Source organism: Manis javanica, chromosome 6, assembly GCF_040802235.1.
Source record: "Manis javanica isolate MJ-LG chromosome 6, MJ_LKY, whole genome shotgun sequence".
NCBI lineage: Eukaryota > Metazoa > Chordata > Mammalia > Pholidota > Manidae > Manis > Manis javanica.
Window position 1 is genome coordinate 149,960,738 of NC_133161.1, and position 20,601 is coordinate 149,981,338.

The 20,601-nt window shown below is 52.8% G+C and overlaps 1 protein-coding gene and 2 long non-coding RNA genes across 12 annotated transcripts in view; 2 read left to right on the forward strand and 1 right to left on the reverse strand.

The window, feature by feature from the left end:
* Positions 1-20,601, reverse strand: part of DIXDC1 (DIX domain containing 1) — a 58,876-nt gene that overhangs the window by 31,212 nt on the left and 7,063 nt on the right. For 7 of the 10 annotated variants that reach the window (XR_012132786.1, XM_017659396.3, XM_017659397.3 and 4 more), the window contains 5 exons: positions 10,785-10,914; positions 8,369-8,494; positions 6,820-7,051; positions 6,144-6,251; positions 1,298-1,410 (listed from right to left, as the gene is read on the reverse strand). Coding sequence is in view for 9 of the 10 variants with exons in the window: in XM_017659396.3 (XP_017514885.1) it covers positions 1,298-1,410; positions 6,144-6,251; positions 6,820-7,051; positions 8,369-8,494; positions 10,785-10,914 (709 nt within the window). In the remaining variant the exon portion in view is untranslated. Of the gene's footprint in view, positions 1-1,297; positions 1,411-3,753; positions 4,084-6,143; positions 6,252-6,819; positions 7,052-8,368; positions 8,495-10,517; positions 10,658-10,784; positions 10,915-20,601 lie in introns of those variants that run through there. The other 3 variants (XM_073239811.1, XM_017659398.3, XM_036992795.2) reach the window with 3 other exon arrangements.
* Positions 2,761-11,357, forward strand: LOC108396507 (uncharacterized). Its single transcript, XR_001852964.3, has 3 exons — positions 2,761-2,905; positions 10,664-10,800; positions 11,121-11,357. It is a non-coding gene; the product is annotated as an uncharacterized lncRNA (long non-coding RNA).
* On the forward strand, positions 15,480-20,584 carry LOC108396508 (uncharacterized). The gene is made up of 5 exons (XR_001852966.3): positions 15,480-17,040; positions 17,207-17,409; positions 17,808-17,854; positions 19,071-19,237; positions 20,267-20,584. It is a non-coding gene; the product is annotated as an uncharacterized lncRNA (long non-coding RNA).

Genomic DNA, 20,601 nt, shown 5'->3' on the forward strand with positions numbered 1-20,601 from the left:
GCACTCCAGGCTTGGAGCGTCTCAGGTCTGTCGGGGAAACCTACTCTCTTTCCAACCTTTTGGAGGCAGGAAGACTCCCTCTCTAGGAGTCTCGGTATAGGACACAGATTTTACTCTAATTCTTTAGAACTGGCATCCCCAGAGCGTGACTCTGCTGGGTACAAAGTGAAGAACTGTCACATGCAATGAAAAATTCCCGTTGGGAGCTCTGGAGCTTCAGAGGGATTCCCCTGGCCATTTCCTTGTGACCGAACATCTTTCCCAAATAACATTGTGTGAGTCACACAGGAAACAAGGCGGTAGAAGCCCACTTGCACAAACTGTTTAATTCTCTACCTGGGTTGGTTTTATTTCCCTACATTTCTGGTCCCTTTGCTCTCATTTTCATGTCTGTTTCATCCCTTCTAACAGTATGCGCAGCCACTCAATGCATTACGGAATACAGAAGGGAATTAACCCTTTGAGTAAGTTTCTTCATTCATAAGCATTAACAGTAAGTATAATCCCCCTGGGGTGTTGTGAAGATTGAATGGATAATTGGTGTGCAGAGCCCATGGTGCCTGACCCAGAGCACGCGATGAATGCTCCCCTCTCCTTGCCCAGGGTCCCAGGAGTCTCTGGCTCCGTAACACAACTGACCCTTTGGTACTAACACCAGGGCTGGAGGGGGAGAGGAGGAGGGAAGAATTTAATGCCAGTTTTTCTTCTGAGGACTTTGGTCTCATTATAACTCTTACAGGTGAATAAATATCTAAATCACATGCTTTGTGTCTCCCATGCTTCCCTTTATGTATGAAAAGGAGTAAGAAAATGTTTACGTAAGAAAAGGAGGGCAACCAAGACAGGAAAGAGAAGTCTAAACAGGGGCCGCCCCGTGGTCCTCTGCAGCCCTCATGCCAGGCCTGAGGCAGAAGTGTGTCCAGACACCGTAGCCCATACTGTATATTCTGAGGTCCAATTTAAATTAGGGAAGTACTGAAATTATTTGTATAACACAGGAATAATAAAAACTGTTTACCTGAGTGAGGCTTGACTGTCCCAAGTCATTTCCTAATTCACAGGCAGCCAGGGGAGGACGGCCTGTCTAAGGTGCTATAAGACTTTTGACAGCTAGGACATCAGTAGTGACGTCCCACCAGAGGACGGCCGCATTAACTAGCTTAGCAGCTTCAGCATCCTTTGGAGCTGACCCTGCATGTATAGACTACGGAGAGGGAGTTACAGGTAGAGAGGGTCCCCAAACTCTTCAAGCTGAGGCTGTTCCTTGAGCTGACCCAGGCAGGCCGAGAGACAGTACCTGTTCTGTTCTCTATTCCTCCAGAAGGAGTGATCACAAAATCTGCCTTTTCCTCCGACTGGGTTATAATGGATTCACTCTTTGCGCTGTGCATGGGACTGGGTGAAGTCAGGCTGTGATTGGAGGAAAAGAGAAACAATTGTTATGAAGTGTTGTTTAGAAACCAGCTTTCTTAAAGTATCCCAGAGATTTGTTGTTATTCATCTTACTCCTACTGCCTAACACAGTATCTGGGCCACAATAAGAATATTTGTTGAATGAAGGAATGATGAACTTACTGAATGAGTGAAATGAATGACGACCCAGTCGTAGGAAGTCCCCCCACCACAAGGCTGCCTTTAAGCCTGCTTCACCAAGAAGAGACTTAGCAGAAGGATGGGCAATCTAGTACTTTAAAGAACTCCACATTTTGTTTTGTTTGTTTGCTTTTTTAAAAATTTTTACAAGCACCACCATCCCTGGGCCCAGGTTCAGAGACTAACGTAGTGTGTGTCTTGGCAGGTTTGGCAGTGGCATGGAAAAATCTATTTCCAATCCACTAATTTCTCACAGACGCAAGCAATGCCAGCAGAAGAATTGTGGCAGGTCAGCTCTGGGCCGATCCCAAAGAAGGCGGCACTGTGGGGGCACTTGAGGGGGAGAAACTGCTGGAGTGTGGACAGCCCCAAGCTGGGCAAAGGGGCAATGACTGATCAACAAAGACAGGTCATGATAAGGAGGAGGAAAGGGTTATTTGTACCTCTGCCACACCTTTCAAATTGTCATCAGAAACCACTCAATAATTCTAAAGCTCTGATATAACTATTAGCCTTGAAAGAAACTGTTCAGATTTTCAGGGAAGTGCAATTTTAAACTCCAGAACGGCATCAGATCCACAAGATGCGACTGTGAGGCTGATGCTTCCATCTGACGGGGGAAAGGAGCCTGAGACCTGGCTCCTTTTCCAGGCACCTTGAGAACGTCGGCACTGGAGCAATCTCAGGGGCTGGGGGTCTGCAGGCCCAGCACCCCCGTGGGAGTTCTTTCCAAATCTATCACCCAGACAACAGTGAGAATGTCTAGGATTCACTGACCCACTTAATGTGCCCCTGACAGCCCCCAGGCTAATCCTCACAGCCACACTCAGGAGTGAACATTTCGTCTTCCTAGAAACCAGTACAAACAAAAGCCAGGCACAGCGGAGGGAACCCGAGGTTTCAAAGCCTCTGAAGCAGCCTGAAGACACTCTCATCTTTCTCATTGGTCCAGATTCAGGGCTTGGGTGGGAATGACCTCAACCAGTAATACATTCTCATTCTTGACTGGAATAACAGAAAAAACAAAGTTTTTTCTCTTTTTCAAATTAAATAAATTCCCTTAACCCTATCTATAGATCTACAACTAGAATAGGCAAGAGGTGTGTGGAGAGTGGCAAGAAATGGTATTTAGCAAAGGTAACTGCTTTATAGAGCTCTTACCACCACCAGCCACTTAGGCAATCTGACCTCCAGGCCAGTGGGTTGGCTGCCGGGAAAGCACCTGCGTGCGGGCACTGTGCCACCCATGAGGACGGCAGGATTCTGACGGCTCAGGCCCTGGGGCTCTCCTCCTCCAGAAATGGGGATCCAGGTACCGAAAGACACTGACAACAGCTGCTCCCCTCGGAGAGAGAGCAAGACGGCACCTCCTCCGCTGCTGCCGGGGGTGCTGTGGCCCCCCGCCCTGCCGGCACGGGGCTGGCCCGCGGAGGGTCGTGCCAGACGAGGGGCCAGGGGCTCACGGGGCGGCGGGACCCTGCGGTGCCGGCACGGGGCTGTCCTGGACAGGGGGCACGCCGGGCTCCGCCGCCCCCTAAGGGGCCGTCTCCCCGGACCAGAGGCGCACGGGTGCACGAGCAGCCCCGCTGGCGGAGTGGCCGGGCAGCCGGAGGGGACAGCTCTCCCTTCCGGGGCGGAGGCCTCCTGCGCGAGGCCGCGGAGCAGGGCCCGGGGCTGGACTCGTCGGGGATAGAGGCCCGGAGGCGCGTCCGCCCCGCCGCCTCCCCAGGAAGCGCCGCGCCGCGGAGGGTGGGCTCGGACTCGTCCGCCTCAGGCCGCAGAAGGCGGTGTGACGCCGGCTAACGGCGAGGCCGGGGCCCGGGGATCACACGGACGCCATGCAAGCCGCCGCCGCCCTCCCGGGGCCGGGCCCGGCGGCACGCTTCTCAGCCCCCAGGCGCCTGGCGTCTCTCGGAGTCTCGCCGCACAAACAGGCCACCCCCCACCTCCGCCGAAGGGCCTTCTTCAAAATCAATTTTTTAAAAATGGGTCATGAGCGATACGAGAGTCCCGCTTCCCTCCGGGGCGAGGCCAGCCGCTCCTTGGACGCCCGCGCTGCGAGGGGACCCGCCAGGCCCGCGGCCGCCGCCTGGACAGCGCCCAGGGCCCCGGCCACCCCGGCCTCGGACCCCGGCCCCCCGGCCCGGCGCCCCGGCTCACCATTTCACTTGCGCGCCCCCCATGGCCCCTCCGGCTCCGGCTCCGGCTCAGCGCGCCTGCCTCCCGGGGCGGAGCGCCAGGCTGAGGGCCTCCCCGCCCCGCGCCCGGGCAGCCGCCCCGACCGCGGGCGGGGAAGGGAAGGGCTCAGCGGCCGGCGCGTCGGCCAGGGCGCCGGGATGCCCCCGGGGCAGACGCGCGCCGTCCCGGCAGCTCCGGCCCAGCAGCGGCGCGGCGCGCGCGGAGGCCGCCTCGGCTCGCAGGCTGCCCGTCCCGGGCGGCGGCATCGTGGCCTCGGCGGCCGCGGGCATCTCAGCCCATCTCCGCGCCGGAGAATCGCCGCCCAGGCTCCGCGGCGCCTCGGGCCCGCCCCGCCCCGCCCCTCCCGGCTCCGCGGCACCTCCCTCCCCGCCCCGCTCCCCCCAAGCCCATCACCCAGCCGCCCCCATTCCCCACCCCCACGCCTCCCTGCCCCCCACAGCCCCTCCCCGGCCCCCCACCAGCCGCCCGCCCCTCCCCCGGCTCCCCCCCATTCCTTACCCCCATCCCTCCCTGCCCCCCACAGCCCCTCCCCCGACTCCCCCATTCCCCACCCCCACCTCCCCCTGCCCCCCACAGCCCCTCCCCCGGCCCCCCACCAGCCGCCCGCCCCTCCCCCGGCTCCCCCCATTCCTTACCCCCACCCCTCCCTGTCCCCACAGCCCCGCCCCCGGTTCCCCCCCATTCCTTACCCCCACCCCTCCCTGCCCCCCCAGCCCCGCCCCCCGACTCCCCCATTCCCCACCCCCACCTCTCCCGGCCCCCCACAGCCCCTCCCCCATGCCCCCCCAGCCGCATCCCCCACCCCTCGCTGCTCCCCCAGCCCCCCGGCCCCCTTCACCCCACACCCACCTCGCCCCCCAACGCCCCTCCCGGGCTGCACTTGCCGTTGAGTCCCGGGCGAGGACGCGGACAGGGGAGCGGCCGCCGGTGGGCAGCGCACGGAGGAGGCCCGTGGGTCCTCGATCTGCGCGCCTGCAAACCGGAGACGCCGCCGGCTGGCCGCCGCGACAGGGGCCGGGGGCTGCCAGGCTCCCGCGGGAAGGGCAGAGACCCGGCCGGGGTGTGGACGCAGCGGCGCGTCTCCGGGCGCAGGGGGCCGCTCAGACCCCGGGCGCGACCTCGCCCCGCGCCGCTCTGCGCCCCGGCCCACATCGCGGGTCCCCAGGCCTCCCGGCGCCTCGAGAAGGTTACGGGCTCCCCGAGGAGGGCCGGTGCCGACAGCACCACGGGTGAGCGCGAGGCGGGCTGCGAAGAGGGGCGAGAGCCCTCCTGCGACCCCTCCCGGCCCTCCGCGGGCCCCCTTCCCGGCCGCCTGGGGGTCCCTGCCCGAGAGGGAGGGCGCCGGCCTGCCAGGGGGATCCAGGCGGCGCCCCCCGGCGCTCAGCTCCCAGGGAACCGGTGGCCGGCGCGGGCGGGGGGCACCCGCCGCTGGTGGGAACAGGGTTTCCTTGGGGGTGGTGACAGCGCCTTTGAACTGGAGGGAGGTGACGGCTGGGCGTTGTGAAGGTACTAAATGTCACTAAACTGCACACTTTAAGCCGATTTACGGCCAATTACGTGTTACATGAATTTTATAAAAACACACCTATTAAATAAAAATTAAGGTTGACCAAGGTTACCAGTATGGAAAATGCTGGAAAGGATTCCATGTAGCCTCAGTTAAACAGGAACCAGTCCACCAAACAAAGACGAAATTTTATGAAAAAAAGAAATAGGAAGAAGAAAACAAACACACATAAAATACATATAAGGCAAAGAACGAGCCCCAAGGCACTGACCACGCTTGCCCTGGGCACCGTCCTGCCTTTGGCTGTAAGGGACACAGCCGGCCTTCCAGCTAGAGTCAAACAGGAGCCCAGCCGCGCGCATCCTCCTCTGCCAGGATTCCAGGCCCTCCAGTGAAGGCTGGGAACACTAACGCTCTCAGACAACTCTGCTCGACCTTTTCTCCTGCCATGAGCCTTAGACAGCCTTCTCAGGCCATGATTTGGGGTTACACTCAGGCACTAAACCGGCGCCACGGGACTGGCTCTCATAAACGCTGGCAGCTGACGCAAACACCAGAACCACGGGCTGGGTCCTGACGGTCCCAGTCATGCCCCCATGTGGACACAGCTAAGCTGCTGTGCTGGGGCTCTACACAAAGCGCCCTTATGTGGGAAATTCACCACCACCCCACCCTGCCCTCCTGGCACGAAACCACAAGACAGAGCTGAAGGATCCCTTTCAAAGCCAAACGTGAACTGAGGGAAAGAGAACAGTTCACAGCCCTGTTGCCTGCAGCGTTGTGACCTGAAGCTGGGACCCGAGCATCCCAGCTACAGAGGGGAGGCACACAGGAGGCCAGTTACCTGGAGCGGCTGGACGCCGACGGGGACCTCTGCTGCCCTTCGTACTGCCGCACCAGGGCCCGCACAGTCCGGTACGGGCTCTCCGTCTCCTCGTCCGTGCTGCTGCTCCTGAGGTCAGAGGGCATCAAGCCTTGGTTCAAGCTGTCATTAAGTACTCACAGGGGCCATTCGGCGCCCACGTGAGAAACACAAACAGGGCAAAGCCTGGCCTTACAAACACACCAAACCTAGCAGGGCGACAGTGTCACCGATCTCTGCAACACCTCAGGGTCCTGTTCCCTCAGCAGCTTCACAACCCCCGAGTTTGCTGCCATGTGGTCCTCCAGGACAGCTTGGCCTTTAGGGTATATTCCCGGGAGAGACGACTGCCCCCAGGGAATTGGAACATGGCTCTCACATACCTCCCAGTGAAGAAAGCACACTGCCGGAGGCATATTTAAAATTCTGGGCACCAGAGCAAAAAATTATATATATGATTACTTTCCACTAACTGCAAAACAAGCATCTCTTCTGAAAGGCCTTCTCTCTTTGGGGAGTGCTCGCTCCAACCTCCACCCCGTGTTCTTTGCTGCGATGCAGGGCTACTGAGGCAACATTTCCACCTACTGCCCTGCATCCTTTATCAGAAGAAATGTCAGAGAGAGACAAGTCCCCATCCCCAGACTTCAACCCTCACCTCTGTCTATACCGAGAGACATCCCGTCTGGGCTGTGACATGTCATGACGCACGCCAGCTAAAGCAGCGGCTGCCTCCTGGGCCACAGCAGTGGTACGGTATGGCTGGTGACTCTGCAGAGAGGCCCTGGAGTCCTGTCCTCGGCTCACTGTCCTGCTGGATCCAGGTCTGAAATGAGCTGCCAGGGCAAGGACCAGCCTCATGATGGACTTCAGGTTTCCTTCCACGATATCTGAGGGAGAGGACAGACCGAGAGGTGTAAGAGGGGGCAAAGGTTGAGGACCCATCCGTCCAGTACATATTTGTTAATGATACAAATAGGCCAGGCAGTCAAGGTCTCTGTCCTCACAAAGCCGTGTTCAACAGAGAAGATGTAAATGCAATTCCAGTAAAGTGTGGTAATTGTTACATGACAGGAGAAGCCCAGGGTTCTTTGCAGGCTCTGATTGGAGAGGAATAGACAGGAGGACAAAAATTCATGCCGTGAGGCTAACTGGGGAGCTGCTGCACTTCTCCAGGAAAACACAAAGGTGTCCCGAATGACAGTGTTCCCTCAAAATAGCCAACTTTAGTGGGCCAGATCCCCAAGCCCACTCCTCAGGGGGGCCAGAGCAGAGACATGACAGCACTCTGGATTTTGTCCTAGAAAAAAAGAGGAATCACACGGAAAACAATGGGACGGGTCTGGTGAAAAGTTAATGTAAGGAAATGAGAAAAATTCTATTTTTTTATTTTCACAGCACTTTACTACACAAGGTTTGAGAAAGGACTGATTGATACCTTGCACAGGCTCTCTCCATGGAAAGTAACTGCCCACCTGCATGACCCCAACACAGAGAAAACCAATAATCTAACATGAACGGAGGGCTCCCTCCTGTTTCCCTTCCCGTCGGGGCCGCGGGCAATCAGACGCAGATACTGCAGCTGAAATAGAGCCGCATCTACAGCCTGTTCCAGAGAAACAGCGAGGAGCCTGGGGGCCTGTGCTTCGAGGGCACCAACAGTTTCTTCTTTGCAGCCTGGACTCAAAACGCACTGAGAAGCGTCCTCTTCTGACAGTGGGGCTCCAGGAGAGGGTGTGTGCAGAGGTCACAGAGCTCTTTTCTCCTGCCTGGAATGTTCTGGGTTGTTTAAAAAAAAGCTATAAAATATTTTCCTTCTGGAAAACTGGGTGGAAAAAAATAGAGCTATTATGATTTGAAATAGTTCTTGGTCATGAAGCCCAAGGAACTTGAAAACCTTAATCTGTCTCCATTTCTGATTTCTTGTATGAGACATTCTAAAATTAATATCCCAATCTTGTAATTTCTACTCTATTAATATTCCTACACACACTCAAGGAAGCCTTTACTCAATTAAAATGAATAGAGAACTTCTCTCTCCAGGTTTCCAAGGCACTCAGATTTTCATGATCACTCTGTCTCTTCAAGAGGGTAGCTTTCTTTAGGCAGTGAGGCCGTGGGCCTGATCCTGCTCAGAACCCTCAGCTGCACAGCCTACTCTCAAGGCTGAGTGTGCTTGTACACCAAGGACCTGGGGAGGCGCCAACCTTTAGCTGAAGTCTGGTGCATCCGAATCTTTCTGGAGGCCACAAACTGGAGCACTTTCTCCACATTATTCTTCATCTCCTGTTGGTTACTGGGACTCAGCTGTACCCCACTCAGCTTTTCTCCTGCTGTTAGAAGAGAGAAAATGTATGAAGTTACAGGGAAGAATATTATCAAAGTTTCGTAGTAGCCAGACACAGAGAAAGGGAATATTTGATGTAAAAACTATTATATATAAGTAAGTATACAAGTGAGTTAAGGCTTGGTGTTTGTAATTTGGATGGGGAAAAGGAAAATGAAAGCCTTTTGGATACCTCGGGGCCTGGGAAGTTATTGTTTGTTTATTCATTCATCAAATATTCATTGCACACCCTGTTTGCCAGGCACTGTTCTGGGCACCAGAGAAATTGCAAGGAACAAGACAAATGCTCTCCTGTCACAGAGCTTGTATCTGACCAAATTAACAAGTAAATGTTTAATATAATTTCAGGTAGTGAAAAGTGCCGTGAGGAAAAACAAGTAAGAATGGTCATGGCCTCTCTGATGATACAAGTGTGCAGAGACTAGAATAAAGTAAGAGATGTTAAGGCTTCGGAAGGCATTCCAGACCACGGAGCCAGAGGTCCCAAGCCCAGGGCGGGAACGTGCTCAGCTGGCCTCGTGCAGAGGAGAGAGTGGGGGTTGGATCCTGAGAAGGTGCCAGGTGGGCGAGGCCAGGCCAGTCCCGGCTCCACGGACCTGAGTGAAGGCATCCAATCCTAGGAGAAAGGGGCGGCCGGTGGGGAGTCTGAGGCAGGGGGGTGACGTGATCTGGGCTGTTAAAAGTTGACTCAGTGTGGACTCAGTAGATCGTGTGGAGAGGGAACAGGGAGGTCGGCTAGAAAGAAAAAGAAAATAGTCAAGGGCAGACATAGTGACGGCTTGGGCTAGAGTGGAAGGGCCGACAGGTGAGAAGTCAGGGATCAGGTAAACTTTTTACATAAAGCGGGCAGCACCCGGGAAGGACTGGGTATGACGCATGAGCAAAAGAGAACGGTAGGGATGACTTGCGAGTGTTCCATTTTAACAGGTGGGTGACTAGTTCCTGCAATGTGTTACTTAGATGAAGAAAGAACAGGTAGCTGGGGGCACGGGTGGGGGCAGGCGGAGACGTAGGTAGAAAAGGGTCTTTTGATTTTATATCCTTTTGAAACTTCTAGATTTTCTGATTATATTTTCAAGTGTAATCTATTCAAATAAATGAAAAATTAAATGTTTAAAATGAGCTTTGGACTTAAAGCAGATCTAGGTTTGTACCTCTGCTTTGCCATGTGTAGTTATGTGACCCTGTAAAATGGAAGACCCTTTCTAAGCCTCATAAAGCGAGTGAGGCAGCGGCGTCCATATCAGATCCATATCATAAATTAAAGTGACATGCCTGGTACAATGCTGGATATATTCCATGTGCTCCATGAATTTACTTATTTTTGTTACAAGTCCTTTCTTGTAAGATTGTTTCCTGAAGATGGGGTAAGACTATATGTCTCTCAAGGGTTGATAATTAAATGAAATTAAATTAAGTGAGATGGAAAGTGTTCAGTAAACGGTAGCAGCTCTTACTATCATCACTGCTGTTACCAGTTTAAATGAATACGCTGGTGAACCCGTGAGCCGGCCCACTGGGGCACTCGTGGACAGGCTGCCTGTAGCAAAGCGGACATTCTCCGTACCACGTCCCTCAAGGACTGGAAGCAAGGTCCGCTGACTAATGAAACCTTAAATGTTTGAGTACCTATTAGGTGCCAGGCCCTTGGGTAGGGGTTGTCAAAATGGAAAAAAAAATTATACTGCACCTGCTCTTAAAGGGCTCAGTCTATAGAGGAGAGAGGTAAACAATTAACACCTGGCAAGTGGTGCTGCGGTAATAACAGAGCTCCAGGCGAGTGCTATGGGGCTGAGGCCGCGGTACCACCTGATGGGGACAAGCGGCGGCTCCCAGGCCTCCGGAGGACAAGCCCTCTCCTGAAGCATTATGGGAGTACCTGGGCACTCCTTTTGCCAGAAACACCTTTTTGCCCGGCTACCACCTCTGGTCCAGCCTCAGTGTAGACACCAATCCTCTGGCAAGTCATCTGGCAACCCCAGGGTTGGTTGGCTGCTCTCTGTACTCACCTCGGAGCTGACTTCATTTCCAATCTGTCCAGCTAGACAGGGAGACTCCTGAGAGCACAGACTCGACTCGTTACATTCCCAAAGCATAGTACAGAGCCTGGCACACAACACTGACTCACATTCACTCCCTGTCTACTGACTAACAGGTGATAAGTCTTCTCTACTTCCATCTCCATGTTTGAAAGAAGAGGCAATCTAATCTAGGGCCTTCCGAGGATGGAGAAAGCCATGGCTGCCCTGTGCCAGCACAGAGCCCAGCCGACTGACCGACAATCTCGACGAGGTAAGCCAGGGTCACCCCGTCACGGAGGTCTTGCTGCAGGTCCTGCACAGGCCTCGCCGCTGGCCGCTTCCGCAGCTGTGCATTCACCCAGGCCACGTACGCCTGCAACTGGTGCTGGAACATGAAAGGGGGAAGTAAGGGAGGCTGCGTACAACGATGACCCTCTACCCTTCAGCCTCTACTGTGGCACTTGAGATGAGGCCATGGTAGGCGATCCACATTCAGAGGGACGAGGAGGAGGGGATTTAAGAGAATAAAGAAGAAAGGTGGTCGGACATGGAGAATGTTCTGAAATGCTCCAATTTTGTGCTTATCTCCAGGGATAAGGTCACCTCTGGCTTGGAAGGCAATGAAGACACAGAGAAGCAGGGCAGCATCTTGGTGGCTTGTTCCAGGGATGAGGGCCAGCCCAGAACCACAGACAGCTTACGGGTGTGACCGCTGCTGCCAGCAGCCCACTGTGCTTCTCAGGACAGCCACTCACACGCACGGCGGACCATGGTGCTTGTAGGAACTGATCTCAGGGAACTGGGAATAAACACCAAACCAAGCTCAGACCACCTCTCCCATTGCTTTCTTCACAATGAGATCACCTCACGGCCCAAGATTTGTTCTCCTGAGCCCACAATCCAAGTGTTGCTACAGCTAGTTTTAATCCTTGTTTTATACAGTCAGAGAGGATCTAGTTCCCTACAAACTACATAGAGAAAGAAAGGCTTTGGTGACCTCGGGGTGGCGGAGCGCCCCCACTTATCTCCAACAAAGCTCAGACCCAGGATCATCAGAGACCGGTCAGGCCCAGAGAGGGACGCGTACCTCAGCCCAGCCCTTGGACAGCCTTACCTATCCCATTTTGTCCCTTAAACAAAGCTTGTATTCAGGTGTTCATTCTGATCTTGTATCGTTCTGAAGCTGGGTACTAAATGCCGAAACAGCACAGGAACAATGTCAAAGTATAGGTAACAACTCTGGTCTCTGTAGAAGCTCAAGACCCTGACCCTAAAAGTTAAGTTCAAGGGCTGATGGTATTGAATTACAATTTGGTCAAAGTACAGTTGGGTTCTGAGCCCCCCAAGCACTTCCTTAATGAAATGATGTTGGGAATTACTCTGTGGCTGCTTCCTGAGTTTAAACTGAATCCTCATTGTTTTCTCTATGTCACTTTGTTGGAATAAGTGAAGTCTTTCAGAAGCTGCTACTAAGGCACTCGCCTACCGGCCACTGCCAAACCACAGAAAGCGCAATCATCAGCGGCGGCAGGGGACGGAATCTAACGCTGAGTACCTGCCATGAACAAAACACTATTTTGGTGTTTGACACCTGTTCTAATGAGTTGATGAATGTACCAGGAAGAGGACCTGCCACACAGTTAACGTTTACTTAATGGTCATTATTTTCATCATTATCATCACCTAATTAATTCCCCAAAAAGCACTGAAGGGTCAGTATCATCCCCAGTCAATGGATGAGGTTCAGAGAGGTCATGAACCTTCTCTCACATCCCAGCTAGGACACTGTAGACCTGGCATTGAAACCCAGTAGAGGAGGTCCGAGCATTTATCAAGGGCCTCCTGTTATCTACAGAATAAGGATGGCTGCACCTGCAGCCTGACCTGGCCACTCCTGCCCACAGCCTGCCCCCACTGAGGGAGGCAGCCAGGTGGTCAACCACTCTGCTCTCAGGGAGGGAAGGAAGCAGGGGCCAGGGAAGGGAGGGCTATCTGCCTGGTTCTTTCAGGATGTTGGCCAGTAAGAGAAGAAGAGAAGGGCACGTAACGGAGAGGCACAAAACAGGGTGAGCCATGAAGGCACCTCGAGCCTCGGGGGAGCAGCCAGTTAAGTGGGCAGAGCCGTCACTGGCAGGCAATGGTGACGGAGAAACAGGCCAGCACAAGACCTACCACTGAGGCTGAAGGCTTACAGACCTTCCACAGGGAAGCGTGGAGTTTGGAAACAGTAGAGTGAAACGGTGGCACCTGCACCTTAGAAAGGTCACTCTGGACAGAGCAGAATGTGGGGTAGAACGAGTTTTGGAGAAGCTGAGGAGGAGGCCTGGCACCAATTACGGTGAGACAAGGCGAGAGCCTCCCCCGAAGCGGTATACCAGGTAAGACGACGACGAGCGCCCGGAACAGGTCAGAGGGCCTGGCGGGACGCCGGCGGCAGCAAAAAGAGACGTCTACACAGCCGTGCCTGAGTGGATGGCGGCGCTCTACTGAGACGGTGAATCTAAGAGCAAGTTTCAGAGAAAAGCAAACAGTTCAGTTCTGAACTAAAAAACACCAGGGTAGATGTTCTGCGGCCAGGCAGCGGTGCACGGGTCCGGAGCGCGAGAGGTGGGCCGGGGGCAGACACAGGCCTGCGTGCATCTGTGTGTGAGAGGCACAAATGGCCACCGTGCCGGCGAGCTACCCACCACCCGCTGAGCACCACAGGCCCGGCGCTAAGCGGGCTCCCACAGCCTTTCGCCTGTGCAAACAGGAAATACACATTAGGTCTGACGTGCTGATGGGCAGTGACGGCAGTGGGTGGGGGACTTGATCATATGGGTGAATGCTGAAACCACAATGTTGCTCATGTGAAACCTTCATAAGATAGTATAGCACCAATACCTTAATTTTTAAAATGCTTAAAAAGACAAAACAAAACACAAACACCACAATAGAAAACAGGTATGGAACAAAAACAGTTATCACTTTTAAACATGAAAATACTTCTTTCATAAAAAATTAAAATTAAAACATCAAAGAAGAAATATACGTTATATCTAATATACAATGACACATTTCCCCACACACACCGACCCTGTGACCCTGTGAGGAACAATTAGTTCCACCTCACAGACGTGGAAACCAAGATTTAGAACAACACTCGCAGAGCCTCAGGGCTGCTAAGCAGCAGGAAAAGGTTTTGAACTCAGCACTGACTCTGAATCCTGGGCTTCCAATATCCCAAAAAGTAAGGTGAGCTACAAACAGCTTCTTGGCAAAAAAGGGAGTAAGAAGAGAGGGCTGAAAGGAGAGGGGAGAAAGGAAACGCACTGGGGCAGCCCTGGCCCGCCACCGGACGAGGCACTTCCCGTGCAGTCTCCTTTAATCCTCACACCCGACCACTGAGATCAGTATTATTAGCCCCATTTTTCATAAGGGAAACCCTGCTCAAGATCAGTGCCAGTAAGTGGTGAAAATGGGATTTGAACCCACTCAATGTATTATTTCCTCTGCACCAAAGAAAGCATACAATGAAAAAGAAAGTGAGCTCAGATAGAGGCTGGGGTGGGTCAGCATTAAAGGGACCAGGGAAGTGAGATGAGGGAGAAAAACTACCTTAGCTTCAGAGGGACAGAAAAAGCAGCAGAGAAACTGTTCTGTGGGAACCCGGGCACGAGGCGGCCGGCAAGGTCGAACGCTGTAGAAAAGTCGGCTGAGGGCAGGAAAGCCCATTTCATTTAACAGTTACCAGGCTTTGCTGGCCTTTTTGAGAACAGATGTGGTACAGCTCTGGGGTTGAAAGTCAGATGAACTGAGGAGACACCAGGAAGTAGGAAAACAGAAGCAGGCATTTGGAAGGAAGGGTATTAGCTGGACGGGAGGGAATGAGGGGCTTTTAGGACGAGAGGGCATCTGTAGGCTGAGACCAGGGGTCAGTGAAGGAGAACCTGGTATGAGGAGGGAGGATGGGGAAAGGGGGAGGGCCCCTTCCCCCTCTAATCCTGAGGCAGGAGTAGTTACTGAGTGGGGAATCTGGGGGGAGAGGGCAGGAGCGGAGCTGAGGAAATGCAGATCCAATCGCCCTGTGCTCAGTAGAAAGCAGGCCAGTCTGTCTGCTGAGGGTGATAGGGAGAGTGGGGAGTCTTCAGGAAAGGACTGGGAAGGGCTGCTGAAGATCTGGCAGCACCAAGGCCTCAGCTGGGACTGGAAATAGTCATCTTGTACCTGCATCAATCAGCAAGGGGCTGTGACTTCCCCTGGAGGTGCTCAGCAGGCCTGAGCCGTGAGGGGAGGACACCAGGACTGGGCTGACAGAGGACTGGAAATGGCCGGGGATAGGCAGCGGTCATCAGCGCAAAGGCTGCAAGCATGGTGGCGAGTGTGGGTTTGAGCTGCCTGGCAGCAGAATCTGTGCAGGGAGAAGAAAGTAAAGGAGAGCCGATGAACTGAGGTCCAGAGGGGTAAGGAGAGAACGCGGTGCAATTGAAAATAAACTTAATGGAGGAGTGTGAACATTGGGGTTTGAGCAGAGAGTAGAGTTTCAGAGCTCACGATTGCACGGTAGGCCCTCTGTGGAATGAGCCACAGGCTGTGGCCTCAGCAAGTGGTGTCACTGAAGCGGCAGGAGGGGGACGATCCTAGCGTGAGGACAGTCCCAGAACCGGGGGGCGAGAGGACTTCATCCATGATCCTGAAGTCATTCCAGAAGGAGGGTAGTTATGAAAATGCTGAGGATGTCTGCCACTCTGCCTAGTCATGCATTTAAAGACCTGGTTAAGGGTGCCTTCAAGGAAAGGCACTCATTAAAATTTTTAACTGAAGAAAGGCCTTTGTCATGTTGACAGGGATCTATTAAATGCCATCTAACAATGAGATGGAGATTCACCACTAAGTGAGACCACTTATCCAGAGGCTGAGGGTCCCACTGAGGGCAAGTCTCCGTCCTCCCACTAAACCTGATCTGGGGAGCCGACCATAAGACTAAGTGTTGCTTAGTCACCACTCTGACCAGAAGGTATCTGTACTTCTCACGCAGGGGGCAGGCAAGACCCTGTTTTTGCTATAAGTGCTGACTGCTGTCTCTGCAAAACTTGATTTGCAGGACAAAGTAGACACTCATATAGGACCAGCCACACACAAAAGAGGCCTGTGGTGCAAGCCTGGCCCTGGGCAGCTCAACCATTTATTGGAGCTGCCTCTGCAGCAGATGAAATGCCAAATGCTTTTTGCAAGAGGCTGTTACTTCTGGGGTTGGACTGTTAGTTTATTTTTTCCTCCTTATTTGGCCTCACAATCTTTTCCAAATTATAACTTATGTGGAAAACCAGATATGTAAAAAGTAGAGTTTCTCTCATTAGGGCCAGAGTGGGAGATGCCAGCTTAGCTCATTGGCCCTTTTTCCTCCACCTCCAATCCCTCACACCCCAGCCACCTGAAGCATTGTGCAGCAGCTGGGAAAAAAACACTGCATTTTGTTGACTTCTAGATCTATCATTTTATAAATCAATTATTCAGTGAAGACATGATACAATAGGTTCGGCAAAATGAAAATATCTGGAATATTAAGAATTATATTTTGAACAAGCTCCTAGTTCTTGGTCTGTCTCCAACAACAGCCGGAGAAGTACGCCCACAAGAAGGTCAGACCAGGTCCACAGGGGCAGTGCCCCGACAGGCCCTAGTGTTGGCACCCAGTTCACAATGATGCCCCCTCTGCAAACACCGCGGGAGCCCCGGGCATGGGCTGGTGTTACAGCACCCCCTCCACTGGCCACAGCTGACTGGTCTAGCTGAGTGACCCATCAAGCCTGCCTGTCTCTGGATATTTCTGATCTGGTATTTAGGAATAGAATCAGGGCGTGCTCACACTCTTATCTCCCTCAGTCTCTCTCCCTCCATATTTTTCTCTCAATCTCTATCTCTGACAAAGCTGTAAACTATAAAACACAGATGTTGCCATAGGCCACGTTACCTGCCTGAGAGAAATCCTCCTTGTGGGAGGAGATAAAGCCTCCCACAGAAAGAGCCGGAGGCAAGAGGCGAAGTGCAGAGGGAGGGACCCTGCGTTACCTGGTTTCTTGATTTTCACTGCAGCTCTGCTCCATCCTTGGCCTTTCCTGAGTCATGAGTCAGCCAATCCCACTTCCTATCTCTGCTGGTTACAAGTTGGGTTCTTGGCACTTGAGACCAAACTAATAAAGAAGACAGCCAAAACACGACGTCAGGGGCTGCACAGAGCTGACCTGGGTCCAGAGTATCTCCAACTTGTTCTGGGGGAGCCAGGAGGCCTGTGTGGTCCAGGAGTCCAGAAAGACCGAGGGGTTTTACAACAAGCCTCTGAGTCAGGCCTCGCCTGGGCGGGCAGGGGAAGGAAAGGCTGTTGGGGCAGGATCTGGCTGGAAGAGACTGGACTGCCCTCAGGCCGGGAGGCAGTGGTCACACAGAGGAGCAGCTGGTGTAGGGGGACCTCAGCCACGCCATAATCTCCACAGCTTCCTCCATGACACTCCAAATAACCCTCCCACATAAGGTAAAGCCCTTCCGGTATAGACGATTCTGTCCACCTTCTCAATCTGGATCCTGAGAGCTTTCTTGCTGCCAAATGTAACTTTCTTTCTGTTTTTCTTTGGGACCTACCCTTCCTTACAACCAAGTCTGTAAGCCCAGCCTGCTTTCTATCTCCCCTAAACCTCAAGGTCAAAAAAGGACTCCTATCAGAACTTCTTTGATGGGGTTACCAAGCACTCTCGTGTGCCCCAGGACTGTCTGTGAAGCTACTGTTCCCGAGGAGTGGGCTCCGTGGCTCTGGGCTGGCCAGCAAGAAAGGCCGACGAAAAGGCAGCAGGCTTCTGTGGTGCTCTAGAGAGCACGGCGGGAGAACCGAAGGATCCCAGAGAAGGTCAGTTTCCCAGTGAGACCAGATCCCTGTTTAGTGCTGAGAAACGCCCCCCCTCAACCCCCAGCAGCAGAAGACAAGAGATGGGGGTGGGACGCTGCTGGGAAACAGCCAGGAAGGCAGGAGGTTTGGATCCATGAATTATTATTGGCCTAAATCTTGCCAGTGAAACAATGCCATAGGGTATTTCTTTTCTATGAGCTCTTTCAATACTTTACTGAGCCAGCAAAGACTAGTTAGGTAAAAATAAAGTTCACAAGTAAAAATATCAATAAGTTTCTTCTTGATGGGCAGGACTCATGGTATTTGTGTTCAGCCCAGTGGTCAGGGGATAATATACCAGAAAGTGAAGAGCTAATGACTTTTGGAAGATCTCACCTCCTAACCTTGTTTTCCATTAGTTACAAGTTCCGCAAACACAATGTTCCTTCAGGAGTACTGATACAAGGTAAGTGCTCAATAATACACGTGAATGAGTGAATGAGTGAATGAGTGAATGAATGAGGTACCACTGTGCAGTCTATGCCTGCCCCCATCTTAGAGACTGGGTGTGGAGCCCAGCCTACGGCCTTCAGGACTGGTTATCCCCTTACCACGCCTAACCACTGATGGTTATTCCATGACCACTTAAATGGGTCCAGTTTAGGGATAACAAAGAAGGAAATACAGTCAGAAAAGTGTCCGTTTGAGTTTTTGGTCCTTACAGCCTAGGCAACAAGGCTTGTCATGGCTAAGGAAGCATCTCCCTCGACTCACTGGGGAGTGGCACCTGGCAAATAGTGCCCTCTCACAGCTGCACACGCCTGGCCAGCCCATTGCTCACTGCGAGGGGCACAGAGCTGCCTGACGGCCTGCTGCCAGGGAGCATATGTTCAGCTGGCATGGCCTCCTGTGGGAACAAAGCCAATGAGCCTGGGCGAGGAGAGGAGAGATCAGTCAGAACAGGAAGAAGAAGGCCGAGCAGTGCAGTGTTTTGTTATATTAAGGACTTAACAGGCTTTTAATTTCTACAGCAAAGCACAGAGGAATTCTTTGTGGAAATGTCTGAAAGCGTTTGTTGGCCCCAGGTGGCAAATCCTACTCCTGGAAAGGCGGGAGGCACTTGGGAGAGATGTTTACTGCAGCTGCCCCACCTTCCTTGCCCACTCTGAGTCCCTACGTGGCCCGAGACAGGGGCTCTGACCGCCAAGCAGGGGCACCTCCTGGTGGGATTCAAGTCTCTGCTTTTTCACTCGGAGGACAACTGGTGGGGAAAGTCTTCCAAGTTGTGTATTTAAAAGGTTAAGGCTTAGGCAACTGATTTCCATTAACCAACATTTTAATAAATCATTGCCACATGTGCAGCCCACAGGTACTCTCTGCCTGACAAGCAAGATTTCTTTATCATCACAATTCACAAGTTTGATACTCTGAACATCTACTTTATTTTTGACCTGTGAGCTCCACTAGGGCACAGATTCTTGTTATTTGACTTCTATTTCCAGAACCTGGCACGGCACCTGGTCAGTACCGTGAGCCACTGAATGAGAGCTAGCATGCCTGTTTACCAGACCAGAAGACCAGAGGTCTGTCTTCAGTGTCATTAGGCTGGTAATGTCTGGTGCTTTTGTAGCATCAGGTCTATCAAACTTTCTGACACAAGAACCAAAATCTTTTCTCTCAAGTTCAGCCCCCAGAGAACACAGGGATCCAGGTGGCCTGGCAACTGAAGACCCCGTTCATCTGACAGCATCGGCACCAAGGGGCAAAGACAGCAGACAGCAACGGGGATGAGATGAACTGAAGGAAGTCTGGCCAGGCCCAGAATACAGGATGCGGGGAGACAGCCAGGGTGAGCTAGAGTGTGGCGAGAGCCGAAACTGGTGGGCCAGTCACAGTGTGGTTAAACATGTCAGTAAAAGGGGCTGCACTGGCCATTGACCCAGATCAGTACTTTGAGCAATCTGTCAGGTGTGTTGAGGCCAGGGCTTTATTCAAGGAATGTGGCAGAAGAGGTTCTGTCATGCACTGTTACACAAGCGGCATACAGATGGAGAACAGAGGCCAACAGAGGGTGAGAGGGAAGCCTTGATTCAGAGGGCAGGGGTTCTCTCTGCTGTAGAGTTCCCTTGTAATTGACCAGTTAGGGCCATGGCTTCCTTTCCTGTGGCAGTTTTCTCTGCTGTGGAGAGTAAGGTCACAGCCCTAGCCACACAGGCCTATGCAGCACCTGAGTGATGAAGAATAGTTTCCGATATCCTTGGATCATTCCTAGAGACGACTGGATACATGTGTGGTATTCTTGGCCTCAGCAGGAAGTTCCTCAGAGAAGCTGTATTCTGACACTAGCTTTTAAGTCCCTATTTACATCCTTATCACATGACTCTAACAAAAGAGACTGAAATGTTACTGGGGCTATGAAGCAACCCTAGAGGTTGTAGGAGGTCAACCAAGGACCCTATCAACTCTGAAATAACCGATCACAATTTTATTCAGTAGTATTAAATGTAATACTATATATGAAAAGAATTGTCTAATAAAATTTACTGTGTATGTGAAAGAATCATTAAGCGGTAAGGGATCATGGAGATTTAACATCTTACTATTAGTATTATTCAGATGATGTCGATTTCTCAGAGAAGCCAAAAGTACTTGTTGGCTGTCAGAATTCAAATCTACTAATAAAAGGGGATGGATTACACATTAGGCTGTGGAAGGAGCAGAGAGAAGTTTATAGATGGGCAGAAAAATCAAGTGTCAAAGAGGGAAAAGAGGCATTACTGTATTTTTTTAAAGATGAATAAACTCGTGTGTTGTTTTTATGAAGACTCCATTATCACTGCAAAAAGGAAACTCTCTGTCTCTCCTTTTCCCTTATCAGTTATGAGAACCGGAGTCGCGGACGCTGATGGAAGCACTGAAGCGTGAGAAGGGAGGTCAGGCCTCTGAGCTCCTCAGTTCGCCTGGCTCTCCGGCTGGAAGGTCTGGAAGTGAAAGAGCAGAAGACAAAGACGAGGGCTGCCTCTGTGTCCTACGAAGACAGTGGGACCCGGGACCTGGGAATGAGCCAAAAGGGGGGTGTCCCGGGAGGGCCGAGGAGCCCCGGCCACAGTCGGTGGGGAGCCAGACATTTGGAGCTGGAAGCCAGGGAGCCCCAGGCAGCGGGCGAAGAGCGGGGACCAGGACACCCCCGCGCCGAGCTCACCCCAGAGAGAA